This window comes from Molossus molossus, unplaced genomic scaffold, assembly GCF_014108415.1.
Source record: "Molossus molossus isolate mMolMol1 unplaced genomic scaffold, mMolMol1.p scaffold_m16_p_17, whole genome shotgun sequence".
Taxonomy (NCBI): domain Eukaryota; kingdom Metazoa; phylum Chordata; class Mammalia; order Chiroptera; family Molossidae; genus Molossus; species Molossus molossus.
In genome coordinates this window covers 15,781,074-15,799,594 of record NW_023425352.1, presented here as the reverse complement: position 1 = coordinate 15,799,594, position 18,521 = coordinate 15,781,074, and the positions used below count along the sequence as shown (strand labels likewise).

Here is an 18,521-nt window from a genome sequence, read left to right as displayed (position 1 = left end):
ACACAGTACTAAAGTGTTTATTTTCCAGTTAGAGCTGTATATTTTCCATCAAACACATCAAGTTAAAGGTGGGCTGTGATAAGGGCAGCAAGCATACTTTCCCCAACAGGGGAGTCACAAAAATGTATGTTTCATTTTGGGTGCATCACTTGACAGTCACCAAGATGACCAGGAGTTACTGGCAAAAGATGATCATATATTCACATTTCTTCAAAAACGAGAGCAAGTCAAAATATTTATTAGTGCCCTGGCCAGTTTGGCTCAGCGGTTAGAGCGTCGGCCTGCGGTCCGAAGAGACCCGGGTTCGGTTCCCGCTAAAGGCACGTACTTCCGTTGCAGTTTGTCCCCGGCCCTGGTTGGTCGTGCGGGTGGCAGCCACTCGATGTGTCCCTTCACATCGATGTTTCTCACTCTCTCTCTCCCTTCCTCTCTCTCCCTCCCATTCTATCTGTACAAAAAATGGAAAAATATCCTCTGGTGAGGATAAAAAAAAAAAAAAAAAAAAAAAAAAAAAATATTTATTAGTTAAAATTAGCTATTTCGGATAAGTCTTACACCTTGAGATTGGGCAGGTAATCAGAGAGAAGGTAAACTGCTGGACCCAGGTAAATTCTAAGTTCCCAGCAGGTTTCTCAAGGTCTACAGAGTAGTCTTCGCTGGCACCAAGAAATCTGCAACCGTTCACAAAAGAGAGGGGATTTCCACTTCAAGGACCAACGTTGGGCCATTAAGCCTCTCCTTGACTCCACAAAAAGCCCACATTTCCTTCTGTGTTAACCCCAGGGCAATCACCGAAGCTTCTGGACCTCAATTTCCTCAAGTCAATTAGAAATTAAAATGCCTACACTTTGTCCTGTATTCTGATTTTGATGCTGTTGCATGAATCTACACATGTTAAAATGCAAAGAAGAAAAAAAGTTCGTCTGGCTGATGTGGCTCAGTGGTTGAGCATCGACTCATGCATCAAGAGGTTGCTGGTTTGATTCCCAGTCAGGACACATGCCCAGGTTGTGGGCCTGCAGGAGGAGGCCGCCAATTGATGTTCTCTCTCATCAATGTTTCTCTCTCTCTCTCTCCCTCTCATTTCCTCTCTCTCTAAAAAACTAATAAAGGGGGGAAAAAATTTTTAAGTACAATACACTTTAAAAAAAAAAAGAAGAAAGTCCATTTTATGGTATAATAATTTAAAAACAAATTTTCTTTTAAATCCTATCATGTTTGGACATTTCTCGTAGCAATATTTTTTCTGATATATCTCTTTGGGCAAGGCAAACAAAAAAAAATTAATAAATGGAACTACATCAAACTAAAAAATTTTGCACAGCAAAGGAAACGATCAACAAAAATGAAAAGACAATCCACTAAACGGGAGAACATATTTGCCAATGATACATCTTATAAGGGGTTAATAACCAATATTTATAAAGAATTTATAAAATTCAACGCTAAAAGAACAAACAATCCAATTTAAAAAATGGGCAAAGGACCTAAATAGACAATTCCCCAAAGAAGACATACAGATGGCCAATAGATAAATGAAAAGATGCTCAACATCACTAATCATGAGATAAATGCTAATTAAGACCACAATGAGATACTACCTCACATCTGTCAGAACGGCCATCATCAGTAAGTTAACAAACAAGTGTTGGCAAGGATGTGGAGGAAAGGGAACCCTTGTGCACTGTTGTTGAGGATGCAGACTGGTGCAGCCACTATGGAAAGCAGCATGGAGTTTTCTCAAAAAATGATGCAGTGATTCCATGTCTGGGAATATATCAGAAGAAACTCAAAACATTGATTTGAAAAGATATATGCACCCTTGTGCTCATGGCAGCCTTATTTACAATAGCCAAGATTTGAAAGTAGCCCAAGTACCCATCAGTAGGTATGTGGATAAAAAAGCTGTGATGCATTTACACAATGGAATACTACTCAGTCGTAAAAAAGAAGGAAATCTTACCTTCTGGGACAGCATGGATGGACCTGGAGAGTATTAGGCTAAGTGAAATAAGTCTGTCAGAGATAGACAAGTACCATATGATTTCACTTATTTGTGGACTCTAATGAACAAAATTAACTAACAAAATAGAAACAGACTCATAGACACAGAGAACAGATTGACAGCTGTCAGAGGGAAGGGAACTTGGGGGGCTGAGTATAAAAGGTGAAGGGATTATGGGGGTGCAAAACTCATAGACACAGAAAACAAATTCCTATGCTTTTAGTAAGAAGCTCCTTTCATGGCATCTTTTTTACCTGTTTATTCTCTCTGGCATTCAGTACAAGATCTAGCTCACAGCAGACATTCAACAAGTTATATGTTTGTTAAATGAATAAATGAATGAACGAATGACTATCAGAAAAAACAGATCCCAGGGAGGCACTCAATAGTTGTTCTTTCTGTCCCCTTCCCTTTAGTCATTTTCGATAACAGGACATAGTGCTGGTCTTCAGAAAATACTAACACTTCACTCAGTTCTCTGCCACCTGGGCAGTGTTTGACCTAAGAGGAGAGTAAAGGCAGCTCCTGGCAGAGAGACCGACCTGGCTGATATTCTGTAACCATGGATACATTCTATATTGACTGACTGTCTTCTCCAGCCATGCACCATACTAAGTGGTACGGAAACCGAGTCCATTTAGACCCGTTCCTGTCCTTTCAATTTGCAGGATAGAAACTGAGCATTTATCTCAAAGCCCTACCTGGGTGAACACATGCTGAAGGATCACCCAGCTTCTGGTATTTACAGAAGCCACAGCTTATTTTAAATGCCCCTCTGGGAGCTAGAGTGAAGGAGGCTGGCAGGAAACCAGACAGGGTAGGTAGGCAGAGCATGCCAGCATGGATCCTGGGCCTTGATCCTCCATTTCCCCCACCCCTAATCATGTCTGGAGAGACCAATTTATTCTGAGTAATCACCAAGAGTGGGAATAATGAAACAGGAAATGAAGTATTAGTTTATATGGCAATTCCTCGAGTCTAACAGTAGCAGTCTTGTTCTGCCTCCTGAGGATAAGGCTAGCCAAGGCTGCTACATAAGCAGAAGTTTGCTCAGAACACAGAAGGAGCACAGAAGGACCTGGGATTCTTTAAAGGGAGGCAAGTGATGTAGTAGAAACAGGGTGACCTTAAAATCAGAAGGCTTTGTGGCTTGAAATTGTGATTCCAGCACTTATTAACTGTGCGACCTTGGGCAAGTTACTTACAGTCTCTGTGTCAGTTTCCCTGTAAGTATAATGGACACAACACCTAACTCATAGTGTTTTAAAATATAAATGAGATAATAGATGGGAAGATCCAGGCACAAATTGGTAACCAAGTGGTCACTTCCTTTAAACTATCGTTTTATACATAACTTCCATTTGCAAAGATAATGCATGTTAATTGTTGACTATGGAAAATATTAATAAACCCAAATGAAAAAATTAAAACCTGTCCTAATTCTATTATCCAGAGGGAGTTGTCAGTAGCACTATAATATTTGTCCTTCCGGGCTTTTCATGTATTATTACTTTTTAAAGCAAAAAAGTGGAATCCTACTCCCATGTGGTCTTACACCTGCTCTTTTCACTTACGAGTGAGTATTAACACCATCTCATTTCTTTAAATGGTCTTCTACAGCATCATTAAAAATAACGTGTGGCAGAGTACCCTACCTTATGGCCAGACCATCATTTATGTAACAAATCTTAGATTGTTGAGCATTTTCACCACTATAAACCATGCTGAAGTGAACATCTTTTATTAGTCCCCTATGTTGAATTTCCTGCAGGAGAATTGTTGGTCCATACTGACAAACAGCCTTCCCAAACTTTCTTTATAGTGTATGTGTCCATCTACCAAGTCGAGCAATGTTAATTATCTTGATGGCAGGCGAACCCTCGGGTTTCATCATTTTTTTTTCCTCCAGCAGTTGTAACCTGATCACTTTCTTTCCTCTACTCTAGAAAGATTTCTGTCCAAACACATAAACTTGGTGTCCTGGCCTCACAAGGCCTCTTCTGCCTTGTCTTGTTCTGGAAACAAGCTCTATTATCTCCTGCCAATTTTTCAGAGCCACCCAGTCTTGTCTCACAGAGAAACCATGATAATTAGTCAGATGACTGTTTATCTGCTATTGGTTACATGTCCCAAATCTCATCAGCCTTGTTCACAAATCTTATCTAGGGCGAGTTCTTTCCTGAGAAGATTGTCACAGGTAGTTAATACCATCCGCTTTCTGTTGACGCTCTGGGTTTCCACCTGAGCGCCAGGCTCTGGCTTTGTCTCTAAAGGCCGGGGTGGGGAGGAGGGCATTTTATCAAAGCGGAAAGGAGCAAATTGGGTTCCTGGGACAAATAGCAGGAAATGAGGGTTCAGATCAAAGGAAGGGCACCTTGTGGGGAAGGGGAATGGAGAAGGCAGAGGCCCCTGTTCACATGTGCATTCCTTGCCTCTGGCCCCACATCACTCCAGTCTCTGCTTTTATCATCACACCTGCTTCTCTGACTCTCCTGCCTCTTGGCCCTTACAAGGACCCTTGTGATGACATTGGGCCCACCCGAATAACTCAGGGTAATTTCTCCATCTCAAAATGCTTAGCTTAATCACAGTAGCAAAATCTCTTTTGCCACGTAAGGTCACATAATCATAGATTCTGGGGATTAGGACTTGGACATATTTGGGGTCATTATTCTGTTCACCTCCCCTGGAAAAGACACTTCCCCTCTCTGGCCCGATTCTCTCACCTGCAAACTCTGAGTCTTTGGCAAGAAGCTCTCCAGGTTTGGAGAGCTCTTCTAGGTTTGGCTGGTGGGAATATTTTAAAATGTAGGAGGACTCAGGCATAGAAACTGCACTGAATTTCTTCTGAGTTTTCCTAATTCTTCCTCTGGGACTCCACCCTCTCCCCTGAATGCTACTGAGGTCATTTGTACTTACATTTCTATTGTTTGGACAAATCCGCACAGAGTGCTTACTACATACAGTGGTAACCCCTATTTTATAGAGACACAGAGAGGCTGAGTAACTTGCACAAGATCACAGAGCAGCAGGGCTGAGGTCAAGCCTCGGCTGTCTAACTGTAAAGCCTGTATTTAAAAAAAATTTTTTTTATCCTCACCCAAGGACATTTTTCTATTTTTTGTTCAGATAGAGTGGGAAGAAGAGAGAGAGAGAAACATCGATGTGAAAGGGACACATCGAGTGGTTGCCACCTATACGACCCAACCAGGGCCGGGGACAAACAGCAACCGAGGTACGCGCCCTTAGCGAGAACCCAACCCAGGTCTCTCTGGACCGCAGGCCGACACTCTAACCGCTGAGCCAAACCGGCAGGGCTAAAGCCTGTACTCTTAACCACCAGTGGCCCAGCCTCTCCTCAAAACCCTTTATTAATAGTCATATCGCCATTGCTTAAGTCTCTTCTAGGCTATGAATAATCCAAGAGCAGGAGCCTTGTCTAATTCTGTGAATCCTCGCTTTGATATCAGCCTATCACACATAAAAAATAAATGAATGGATGGATGGATGGATGGATGGATGGATGGATGGATGGATGAATATGGGCATTACTACTTATGTATCTGAGAATCTCTTGTAGATCAGAGCCAAGATTGCAGGACATAATAATAAACATTGATGGGACACTTCAAAAGAGAGTGTGATCCTCATGCCAGCACTGTAAGGCAGGTGCTTCTATTATTCTCATTTTACAGACAAGTAAACTGCAGCAGAAAAAGGATAAGTAACTTGCCGAAGGTCAAGAACTGGATTTGAGTTGAGATCTGTTTGACTTTTACATTTCTATCATGAAGGTCAGCATGGACTCCCTGAGGCCTGCATGTTTAAAGTTGGCATTGCTGCCTGGCCAGTGTGGCTCAGTGGATAGAGTGTCGTCCCATGGACTAAAAGGTCCTTGTTCAATTCCTGGTCGGGGCACATGACAAGGTTTTGGGCTCAATCCCCAGTAGGGGGCGCGCAGGAGGCAGTCGATTGATGTATCTCTCTCACATTGATGTTTCTCTCTCTCTCTCTAAAAAAAAAACACATTAAAGTTGGGACTGCCCTAGCCAGGTAGCTTGGTTGGTTAGAGCTTCCTCCCAGTACACCAAGGTTTTGAGTTCACGTCCCAGTCACAGCACATACAAGAATCAATCAATGAATGCATAAATAAGTGGAACAACAGTCCATATTTCTCTACATATATATCTCCCTTACTCTCTCTAAAATCAATCAATCAATCAATCAATCAATCAAGTTGGAACCAAGTATGACTCTGGGCAACCAAAGAGAAGAAAGGAAACAAAGGGACATTATATTGGGCAGCTACTACCTGCCAGGACCTTGGGGCCTCAGAACAATCTTAATGTCCCATTTCACAAATGAGGAAAGTAAGGTTTAGAGAGATTACATGAAGTTTCTAAAGCCTACTAGTAGATCCAGGATTCAAAACCAGGTCTAACTTCAAAATTCACGATCTTTCTTTGCACTATCACTAGGCTACTGGGCCTCAGTCTGCCATCCATACAATGAAGGTGATCTCTGACCTCCAATTCAGCTTATTTTTTAAAAGCCACCTTAATTATGTGCTTACTGTATGCCAGGCACAGTGCTAAGAACTTCACATACGTTATGTAATTTCATCCTAATACCCTCTGAGGTGCTCATATTATTTTCACTTTAGAAATGGGGAAACCTGAGGCTCAGACATACAGATATTGTCCAAGGTTACACAACTACCTTGAGGCCCAGCCGGAGTTTTAACAGGCTTGTTTGATTCTTAAGCCAAATTCTTGCCCATACCCTACGCTGCCTCCAGCGGTCTCAGACAGCCTTTGGAGTGAGAACATCCTGTGTTCCTACAGGATCGGAACAAGGCTGGAGTAGACGTGGGATGAGTTCCTCAATGCGTGGGCCCCTCTTCCTTTGGATTTCAAAGATTCACTTCAGTGAAGTTCTGTTAGAGTCAAAAGGTGACATCCTTCTGTGGACAATTGGCCAAGGCTCAGAGTCCAGCCCTGGCACCTCAAGGGCTTGGCTCTTTTCTCTGATCTTGTTGTCAAGGCAACCCTGGATGGCTCTGAGGCTCTGTAGTTATTTTCCCTCTTATTTCTTTGTCTTCTTACCTTTTCAAGACAACACATAAGAGATAGCAGGTCCAAGTGGCCCACTTGTCACTGTTCAAAGACAATGCTGACCTGAAATCAAAAGTTTCCAGGATCTTCAGGGTCTCAAACAGAAGAATTATATTCTCTAAACACTTTGAGAGCAGAAGCTGTCTGTCTTATTCACAGCTGTGTCCCAGAACCTTACAAGGTGCCTGGAATAAAGCGGGTACTCAGTAAATGTTGAATGGACAAACTAATTATGAAAAGGGGCTTCTTAAAGTAATCAGGGGGAAAACGGGGGTAGAGTGATGGGCTCAGATTTGTAGTAGCCCCCTCCCCAAAAGTACATGTGTGTGTGTGTGCCATGTGCCCCAAAGTAAAGGCTCAACAACCCTTATGATGTGCTAGCCTGTGTCTACACTTCTCTCGACATCTTGTGACCTGGAGCTGTTATGTACATAGTTCCTGCACAGCCCGCCCAGGAGTTCTGGCTTGGAGAGTATCTTCTTTGCTTCTTTGTCTCCCTTTCCCCATCTCATTCTCTCTCTCTCTCTCTCTCTCTCTCTCTCTCCCCCCACCCCATCCCCCTACCCCCCCTCTCTCAAATACATACAATATAAAACTCACCATATTAACCATTTATAATGTACAGTTTGGTAATGTTATGTATATTCACAGCCATGCAACCAATCTCCACAACTCTATCTTGCAAAACTGACTCTTGAGCTTGTGTTGTGTCATTTTCATAGACTATCTTGTATTTTAGCTACAAAACATAGTGGGTTTCAATAAATGTCCACTGGGTAATTGATCTTGCTCTGTTTTATTTTTTCCTGCATGCTTCAATCTCTCCATTTAAGAGCAGGTTTGTCTTTACCAAGCAACTGACAATTATAAGTACTTCTTGACTGCCCTCTCGTGGGAGAGATGAAGAAGTGAAACTCAGAACAATGTTCATCTTTTCTGCTGGAATAAAGTAGCCCTTTTTTCCCTAACTCACTGGGCTTCACACCACCCCAAATTATGATCAATCCAAAATTGGCAATTTGTCCTCATTTTATAGATGAAGTTGGTACATAAAACAGTGGTGAACACCCAGTTTAATTTTTTTTTGATCTGTTGCAAACCAATCCATTTGTAAAATATGATAAAAATGAATCCATAGATAAATTACATTAAAAAACAGACATAAAATAAAACATTCAAAATAAAAATCTAAATTTATTATCAGATTCAACAGACAAAATTACAGCCCTGACCAGTTTTGCTCAGCGGTTAGAGCGTCGGCCTGCGGTCCGGAGAGACCCGGGTTCGGTTCCCGCTAAGGGCACGAACTTCGGTTGCAGTTTGTCCCCGGCCCTGGTTGGTCGTGCGGGTGGCAGCCACTCGATGTGTCCCTTCACGTCGATGTTTCTCTCTCTCTCTCTCTTCCTCTCTCTCCCTCCCACTCTATCTGTACAAAAATGGAAAAATATCCTCTGATGAGGATAAAAAAAAAAATTAGCCCTGGCCAGTTTGACTCAGCGGTTAGAGCGTCCACCTGCGGTCCGGAGAGACCCGGGTTCGGTTCCCGCTGAGGGCATGTACCTCGGTTGCAGTTTGTCCCCGGCCCTGGTTGGTCGTGCGGGTGGCAGCCACTCGATGTGTCCCTTTCACATCAATGTTTCCCTCTCTCTCTCTTCCTCTCTCTCCCTCTCACTCTAGCTGTACAAAAAATGGAAAAATGTCCTCGGGTGAGGATAAAAAAAAAAAAATTACATTCCAATAAATATAATCAGAATAAACATAACAGAAAAAAATAACATAACTGCAAAATCTGTATGTGTTGTTCCTTGGATGTACATATTATAGGTGATTAATACAGAGAATTGCTACTATGCTAATAACTCTTTGTTGTTCTGCAATCATAACTAAACAAAAAATTCTAAGTAAAATGTAGTGTTTCTTTACTTCGAATGAACAACATGTGTATTAACATTAGGGGTTTTTAATAGACAAATGCACATGTTTATGTCTTGTTAGCCTATCTAATCCAGGCAGCATAGAATAGAATGCTACTCAGAAGGCACAGTGCCTGTAGAAACTATTTGTATGTCTTGTTTTAATAAGAGCTCTAGTGGAGAAGCCAGCCTCATAGATTAATGGAATGGAAGAAGAAATTTTAATGCAATTTTAGGAAGCTCCAGATTTTCATGTTTTACTTGTATTCAAAATGAAGCAAATGATTCTAATTTTCAAAATTCATCTTCAATTCTCTATCAGTATTGCCTGTCCCACCAATTTATCCTGTAAGGTTATATAAATCAAATCATTTTTCAATTAAAGCAATGGTTTCTGGATCTGTGAATTTCCCATGCATAGATCTTCTTTTGCTGGAAATAAAATGTAAATGATTCTGTCAGGGAGGATAGGAGGGAACTGGGAAGGAACATACAGGAATTATTAACTATAATTCTACATTTCTTTATGTAAGGTGTTTGGCCATAACATCTCACTGATGTGCAATACCAAGATCATCAACTACTTTATTGATATTGTTGTTAAATTATGAAGCATGTTATCACAATCTATGGAAACTGTTATTCTAAGCTTCTAACTTCCATTTTTGCTCTTCGATCTTATCTGCCATTGAAAATCATATTGCATTCTTTCCTTTCTTAGAAGTAGAAAGATCATCAAAAATGCCAAAAATATCACACAACTAAACAAGTCTTTTGTCCAAACCATATTGTTAAATGTTCAGACTTTGTAAAGTTCCTTTCAGATTCAAACATTCCTAATAGAACTTTGTCCTTCAGTAAGCATCATATCTCAGCATACAACAACAGTTGTTTACCATCAGATTTTGTGTTATCAAATAATAAACAGCATCATCTCAAATTTAATACATTACCTTTTGCATAGTTCACAATTTTGTACTATGTAACTAGAAACTGTTTAGTTCAGCTAAAACTTTTTCATTGCAGAATTTTCTTAATGAAGGAAGCAGTGTGTTGATTTACATTCTCCTGCAACATCTTTAATTTGGGTCGTAACTTCAGAATGGTCTTCTGTCAATGGAGCTGCACCATTAGAGCATGTTGCTACACCAAACTTAAACTCAGACCTATTACTTGGTAGTATGATCCTTCACAGTTTTAAACAGTTCAGAGCTAGTTGCATTTGTCAGCAACGAAGCTGAAACAAATTTTTCCTCATATCTCCAGATCGTTCAAATTGCATATTATACCAAGGTAATGGTCATGTGAACAGTATATGTGCGTTCAACAACCCCTGAAACTGACATGAAATCACAGCCTGGCTGACACTTAGCTCTTACTAACTAAAATTCTATATTTCTTTATGTTCTTTCTTTTGATGTAAAATTCAGATATAATGAACTGTAAAATTCTTAAGTGAATAGTCACTGAGTTTTGATAAATGCATAAAACCCAAATCCCTATAAAGATAAAGAACACTACCATTACCTCCCAGAACATTCCTTTATGTTCCTTCCCTGTTCCCTTCTATCCTCCCTGAAACAATCACTTTTTTGATTTTTTCCATCATAGATTTGTTTTATCTGTCGTAGAAACTCATATACACAGAAATATTCAGTGTGTATTCATTTGGAATACATATAATATATATGAGTGTATCTGTAAGATTCGTCAGTATAATATTTTTGAGATTCATCTATGTCATTGCATGTATCAGTAGTTCATTTCTTTTTATTGTCAATGTTAAGATATACCTCAATTTATTGATTGAGTTATCTGTTGATAGATATTTGTGTTGTTTCTATTTGGGACCATTGTAAATAAAGCTGCTATGAACCTTCTTATACAAGTCATTGGGGATATTGTGTTTATCTTGGGCTTAGGTCATAGGGTAAATATACATTTAGTTTACGAGAAAGTAAAACTCTTGGCAAAGTGGTTGTATCACATTACATTTCTATCATAAATATATAAGAGTTTTAGTTGCTCCAAGACCTTGCCAAGATTTAGCTTGTCAGTATTTTTAATGTCAGTCATTTAGTGGTGTAAACGCTAATTTAAAAAACATTTGTTTTTTCTTTATTGCTTTTAGAGAGGGAGAGGTAGAAACATTGATGAGAGAGAACATCGATTGGCTGCCTCCTGCACGCCCCCCATTAAGTATTTGGCCCACAACCTGGGCATGTGCCCTGACCAGGAATTGAACCGGCGACCTTTTGGTGCATGGGTCAACACTCAATCACTGAGCGACACCAGCCAGGCAAAGCAAATCTTAAGTGTGCTGAATTTTAAAATGTTCAGAGATTTCAGGGTCTTTAGAATTGTCTCTTTGGAAAGGCACCAAACAAAGAGCTAAAAAGATATATATGGTAAAAGTATAAAATGTGAAGTTGCTTTTGACAAAAGTGATTGAATGAGGTATTACTTTGCATGTTTGTTTTTTAGCACCTCTCCCCCCAAAATCAGATGATACAATGTCTGTCTTAAATGGATTTTAAATCAATAATTACTTCTTTCTAGCTGAGTTTCAACCTGAAAAAGAAATTTAACTTTGGACTGAAGGCCAAGGAATTGGAAGAATCATGGGCTTGAGGTTAGGGTCTTCAAATCTTGCCTATAAGAAAAACTCTGGTTCTAGCCTGGCCAGTGTGGCTCAGTGGTTGAACGTCAACCTATGCACCAAGAGGTCGCTGGTTTGATTCCTGGTCAGGGCACATGCCCAGGTTGTGGGCCAAATCCCCAGAGGGGGGCATGCAGGAGGCGGCCAATCGATGTTCTCTCTCATCGATGTTTCTATCTCTCTCTCCCTCTCCCTTCCTCTCTCCCTAAGATAAATAAAGAAAAAACTAAAAGAAAGAAAAACTCTGGTTCTAGAAAAGGTTACCTTTCCCCCCAAAAAATACTTATTATAGTTTGGAGATTTTATATTAAATACATTTTAAATTATAAAAGATAATTTTAAAACATCAATTAAATTTTAAAAAGCATCATCTCAACTTGTTAAAGAATGTAATTTTGTGTCTAACTTCATAATGATACAATTACCTCAAAATGCAAAATTAGGAATTTGGAACATGACATATTTGATCTATGCCAGCATTTTAATTTCTTCACTTTACACTAGCTAAAGCTTTGTGTAAATATGATGTAAGCCTAAGATTTCAATAGCATATTTGCAATTATGATGTATTTAAATTATACACACCACTGTGTCTCTTATGAAATGGTTCTAGGATGACCCAGACAGTCTGTACACGATATAAATCTGCAATGCACATGGTCTAAATTTAGGCATGGTTTAAAAATTCATAGTTAAGATAGGGCTGTGATCTGCTCAGGTGGTTGGAGACACAGGCAGGACTCAGAGAGACCCAGGAAACGTAGAAATGAACTCATTTGTCCTTGAAGATGTGACCTACTGGAGGAGTGGGCTTTACTGGATCCTTCACGGAAGAAACTCAACAGAGATGTGTTGCAGGAAACCTCCAGGAACCTGGTTTCAACAGGTAAAAGATGGAAAGATCATGACATTGAAGATCAGCACAAAAGCCAGGGGAGAAAATGAAACATTCTTATGTTAAAGAGAATCTGTGAAGGGAAAAAGTTGGTCAATGTGGAGAAAATGTCAGCCTTATTTCAAATCTCAGCCTGAACAAGAAATCTCTTCCTGGAGTAAAACCAGATAAATGCAGAGTGTGTGGGAAAGTCTTCATGGATCATTCATCTCATAATAGACACACCAGATGTCACACTGGACATAAGCTCTCTGAGAATCAGAAATATAGAGAAAAACCACATAAATGTAACATGTAGGCAAGACTTCAGTTCTCTTCAGTGTATTAAAAACATGAAGGAACTCAAAATGAAGAGAAAACCCATAAATGTAAGAAATGTGGAAAAGTCTTCATGGGGCTCAAATTCCTTCAAAGATACATGATCACGCATACTGCAGATGCCCCTCATAAATGTAAGGTGCGTGAGAAAACCTTTAGTTCTTCAACCTCTCTTCAAACATGTGAGAGAACCCACACTGGAGAGAAACCCTATCAGTGTAAACACTGTGGAAGAACCTTGAGATGTTATATAAGTTTTAAAGGACATGAAAGAAATCACACTGAAGAGAAACCCTATGAATGTAATTTTAATTACAGGAAAACAGTGTATCCCCATGTCATGGAATCTGCAAGATGGAGTCAGCATAAGACCCCTGGGTTTCCAGTTCGTGAGGAATAATAAACATCTTTGTTTCTCACAACATCATAGTGAGAAAAATGAGGTCATAGAAACAACAGAACTGAAGAGGATAAAGAGCTACATGAATATAAGGAACTATGATTGTTGTGTGTCTATGTTTTGAGTATTGAGTAGATTCTGTTCTTAAAGAGACTTTATAGTTAGTGCCTCTTTCTCCACCCCTACCTGAACTCCAGTGTGTCTGAGAATTATTTTGAATCAATGAGGTGGGGTCGAAGGACAAAAGTAAAAACACTGAAGGAAATGATGCTGTGTCGTTAATAGGAAGGTTTGATGTGCAAAGCCTGCAGTACTCATTTGCTTGACTATGAGCATGTAGGTATTGCTGTAGTTGTCTGCCATATGGTGTCAATTTCATTTGCCAAAGTCCTTTCACCACCAGGTAGTGCACAGGTTTGAAATGTTCTATTCCTCCCTGCTAAAGGAGATCCACGTGTTCTACTGTTAAATGCTTTCCAGAAAAGTATGGGATGGGATGTGGGTGGGATGGGGTCATAGGGAATCTTTAAAATCACCAGCTGGGCCCTGGCCGGTTTGGCTCAGCGGTTAGAGCATCGGCCTGCGGTCCAGAGAGACCCGGGTTCGGTTCCCACTAAGGGCACGTACCTCGGTTGCAGTTTGTCCCCGGCCCTGGTTGGTCATGCGGGTGGCAGCCACTCGATGTGTCCCTCTCACGTCGATGTCTCTCTCTCTCTCTCTTCCTCTCCCTCCCACTCTATCTGTACAAAAAATGGAAAAGTGTCCTCAGGTGAGGATAAAAAAAAAAAAAAAATCACCAGCTGGCATAAATGAGCCAGGAATTGTGGTACTTTGCTGTCTGCATTTTTCATTCATACATATTGATTACTTTCTAGAAACAGGTTACTAAGGAAACAGCAGGAACAAGATAATGTCCTCTCTCTCTTGAATTTATATTATGGTAGAGAGACAATAAATATAAGACAAGTTTGTTAACTTCTCAAAATCACCTTTCTACATTTTATTTTTTATCTATTTATTATTGTTTGTTGATCCTCATCCAAGGATATTTTTTCCATTGATTTTTTTCATAGAGTGGAAGAGAGGGAGAGGAAGAGAAACATCAATGTGACAGAGACACACTGATTGGCTGCCTCTCGCAGGACTCCCACTGAGGCCTGGCCTGGATAGGACCTGCAATCCAGGTAGTGACCTTGACTAGGAATGGAACCCAGGACCCTTCAGTCCCAGGACCCAAACTCCAACCCCTGAGACAAGCTGGCTAGCGCACCTTTCTCTGTCTTAAGTTTTTACTGATCTTTATTTTTTCTGCCTGTATAAATTATATAAACTAATTGTGTAAGATTAATTTGATATGTAAAAGTCTAAGGAAGTAAAAAAAAAAGTCATCACTATTAAGACTATCAAATATTTTGGTGACTATCGTTTCATCTATATATTATATGTATAATTTAATAATGGGTTTATTTTATACATCCTATTTTTTTTTCCAAAAATGTATTTATTGATCTTAGGAAGAGAGGAAGGGAGGGAGAGAGAGACAGAGACACAGAGAGAGCAGTCAATGTGTTGTTCCACCACCTCTGCATTCATTGGTTGACTCTTGTATGTGCCCTGACCCGTGATTGAACCCGCAACCTTGGCGTATGGGGACAACGCTCTTACCAACTGAGCTACCGGACCAGGGCTATCCATCCTATTTTTTAAATTCTAAACATGGAGAGGTTTTGTCATCCTGATTTTATAGACTAGGAGATGGAGGGCTTAAAACTTTAAATAACAATATGCCTGCAATCCCAGTTAGAAATTGAGTATAGACCCTAATTCCGAAAAAATGTTTAGCGATTTTTTTTTTTCCCAAGCGGAGGAAGTCTGGATAGGATTTGATGAGGGCTTAATAAAGGATTCTGCCCGCACAAAGGGTGCTGACAGGGATAAAGTTAGGAGGCTATTAAAAAATTCAATCTAGAAATAATTAGGGCTGAAACTGCCCCTAGGAGCGGGAGAGGAAGAGGCAGCAAGGATTTATGTGGCCCAGAGATCTAATTTCTAAACAAATAATGTGGGGTTTTTTCCCACAAGGCAGATACCGATCAGATACACCTATTTGTGCAATTGTTCAAGTCTGTCTAGATTTACAGCAAATGGCAGAGCAGTAACAGCTCCGGCGGTATTAATTATCATGTTATTAAAACAAAGTTTCCAACGTCAAGTCCTCTCGAGGTTGTCCTGAGAGTGGCCGGTCCGGAGCCAGTGAACGCCGTTCTAAGTTTATAAAAGTTCCAAGAGAGATGAGAGGTGAGACAGAGACGGAGAGGGAGGGAGAATGGAGCAGCACGGACTCCACACATTGAACTCCCGGGGGCAACCCCACTAGGAATCCCGTGGGCTCCAGGACGCCGCCCGCACGGGGTCCGCATTTTTAAACAGCCCCAGACCACGTGACTGCCGGCCTGCACCGCTACTGGTCCTTCGACTCTCACACTTGGCTTTGGCGCCGAAGCTTTCCCCCCTTGTGGACGTAACCATTGGCTCCGCTCTCAGAGGGAACCCGGGCCAACCACACAATCAAGGCTTTTCTGAATGAAGCTTCCGACTAAGTGTCGGGAAAATTTAAGTTACAAATATAAATCGAAGGGTCAAATAATCTACCTAAGGATGCCGCAGAAGCCTCCTTTTTCAACAAAAAGGAGACCTGACCCTGACTCCCCCTACGCTTTGTTGGGAAACGAGAGTGGTTCGGCCCGAGGCGCGGACTCCGCCTCCACGGGCGACGCCATTTTGTTTGGCTGGCGGGAGTGAGCGGCGCTTGGGGGGAGGGGTCCCGTAGGTGCCTCACCTGACCCCGAGGCCGCACTGTTGTTTCTCGAGGGACGGCCCTTGTCCCCGGCTAGGGACGCGGAACCATGTACATAAAGCAGGTAAGACCTGTGCGTTCCTCCCACCCCTCGCGGGCCCGTGAGGACTGCTCCTTGAGGCGGGGGTGTCGCGGCACGACCTGCGGCCTCACCCACCTCTCGCTGCTGAGTGGACCCGGGCAGGACGGGGCCTGGGGGAGGGCGAGGCCCCGCCCCGGGAGCATGGGGATCGCGGAGAATTGGGGCGCCCCTCTGCTGCCCGGGCCTCTGCAGGGCGCTGGTTTGAAGGAGGAAGGACCTCCGAGAGGTGTGGAGGGGCCGGCGGGGCGGGCCCGGTGGAGACGTCGGGCCTTCCCGAGTGGGCCGGGGGCGAGGAGGCCGAGAGCCGTGCTGTCCTGCGGGGAGAGCCCGCGCGGGCATTCGCGAGGGGGGTGTGGGCATGTGCCCTCCGCCCCCGGGGGGCGCCCAGGCTGGGGTGTCAGCCTGCCCCGGGGCATGTCTCCTCCCCGACGGCCCGGAGACGTCGAGGAACCCGCTCCGGGCGGAACGTGTAGCGCCTCCTTATTGTTTACTGCTGTCAAACGCCTTCCCGCGCTGGAGTCCGCACGGATGCGCCCGCGCACCACCTTTTGGGCAAGTTTCCCCGGAGACGCGGGTTCCGAGCGCCCTCTTGGGCGTCTGCCCCTGGGGCTGTGCGGTGTTTCTCGGAGGCTGCTGGGCTGGGCGTCGGGCTGGGCGCTTCCACGCAGCCTGTCGGTGCTCCGCGGGCCTCTGCGGTGTGCCGGCTGGGAGACTCCCCAGAAGACTCCCCAAAACCCAGGCAGGAACAAAACACCCATTGGCAATGCCCGGGGACTGATAAGCGGACTGTTCGTTCTCGGTGTTGAATCACCACTTTCCAAAATGAATGTTTCTTAGGTGAAATGGACAGTTTTCTGTCCCGCATTAAATGAGAAGCCAGGAAGGGGAAGACGTGCAGGAGAAAATGTTTAGAACCTATTTCTCTGTGTATGTTCTGAAAAGTATTTCTGTTATTTATTTATCAGGTTATTATCCAGGGTTTCCGAAGTTACAGAGATCAGACAATTGTAGATCCCTTCAGTTCAAAACATAATGTTATTGGTAAGTGTTCGTGATTTGCTAGATCAGATTTATATCTGTACAGCCATTTAAATTCTGCTCGTATCTAGGCTTAAGGAGACAAGAATTGATTTTGAATATACATAAGTGTATTTTTTTTCTGTGTGGGATAACTTCTCTGTCTTCTGCACTGGTGAATTGCTTATTTTGCACATTTGAAATATTTGAATAAGACAATCATAAGTTACTTTATTTGGGTAGACTCCTGTGTGTGTGTGTGTTTGTTTTTGTTTTTTTAATCCTCACCTGAGGATGTTTCCATTGCTTCTTAGAGTGGAAGGGAGAGAAAGAAACATTAATGTGACAGAGGCACATCACTGGTTGCTTCCCCGACGGCCTCTGCTGGGGTGGGGGTCAAACCTGCAAACCAGGTACATGCCCTTGACCGGGAATCGAACCAGAGACCCCTCGGTCGGAAGACCGGTGCTCTAACCACTGAGAAAACCAGCCAGGGCCCGTGTGTATGTTTTAACAGCTTTAAGTTTATAGTGAATGATATTGAATTTAGTGTTTGAGCTATTCTGTTCTTGAGATGTCATTTTCTGTTAAAATGCTCACGATTGCCTGTTTTCAAAGATGACCGTTCTTTATTCACAAAGTACATTCTTCTCAGATTTTTTTTTTTCTGTCATAATGTCTAAGGATATTATGGTGGGAAGAACATAAACTTTGGAGCAAAACAGAATGGGATTCAAATCCCAGTTCTGGCATGTATTCTTTTTCCAACTTGACTCCCTGAGGGGCTTCAGTTTTCTCATTTGTAAAGTGGAGATAATGTTACCCATCTCGCCCTGGCCAGTTTGGCTCAGCAGTTAGAGCGTCAGCCCACAGACCAGAGACACCCGATTGGGATCCTGCTAAGGGCATGTACCTCGGTTGCAATTTGTCCCCTGCCTGGTTGGGGTTGTGTGGGTGGCAACCAGTCTATGTGAGTGTGTCTCTCTCACATCGATGTTTCTCTCTCCCTCCTCCTCTCCCTCCTCTGAAGATGAATGCAAAAATGCCCTTGGGTGAGGATTAAAAAAAAAATGATACCCGCCTCATATGGCTATTGGGAAGGGTAAATGAGAAAGCAGATGCAGTCGTCCCTGCCCACTTTGTGCTTCGACTTTAGAGGCTTTTTTGAAAAAACTGTATTAGAGTGAAGCCGCGCAAGTTGAAGCACGAAGTGGTGAGGGACGAATGTATAAATAAAGAATCCTACTTCGTGGAAATTCTT

General features: G+C 42.3%; 1 protein-coding gene across 1 annotated transcript in view; it reads left to right on the top strand.

Annotated features, from left to right (window-relative positions):
* The first annotated feature begins 16,094 nt into the window (after window positions 1-16,094).
* The window catches only part of SMC3 (structural maintenance of chromosomes 3), a 38,682-nt gene continuing 36,255 nt past the window's right edge, over window positions 16,095-18,521 (top strand). Inside the window, exons 1-2 of the mRNA XM_036265026.1 lie at window positions 16,095-16,225; window positions 17,209-17,284. Coding sequence (XP_036120919.1) covers window positions 16,211-16,225; window positions 17,209-17,284 — 91 coding nt within the window. The 5' untranslated portion in view covers window positions 16,095-16,210. The remainder of the gene's footprint in view (window positions 16,226-17,208; window positions 17,285-18,521) is intronic.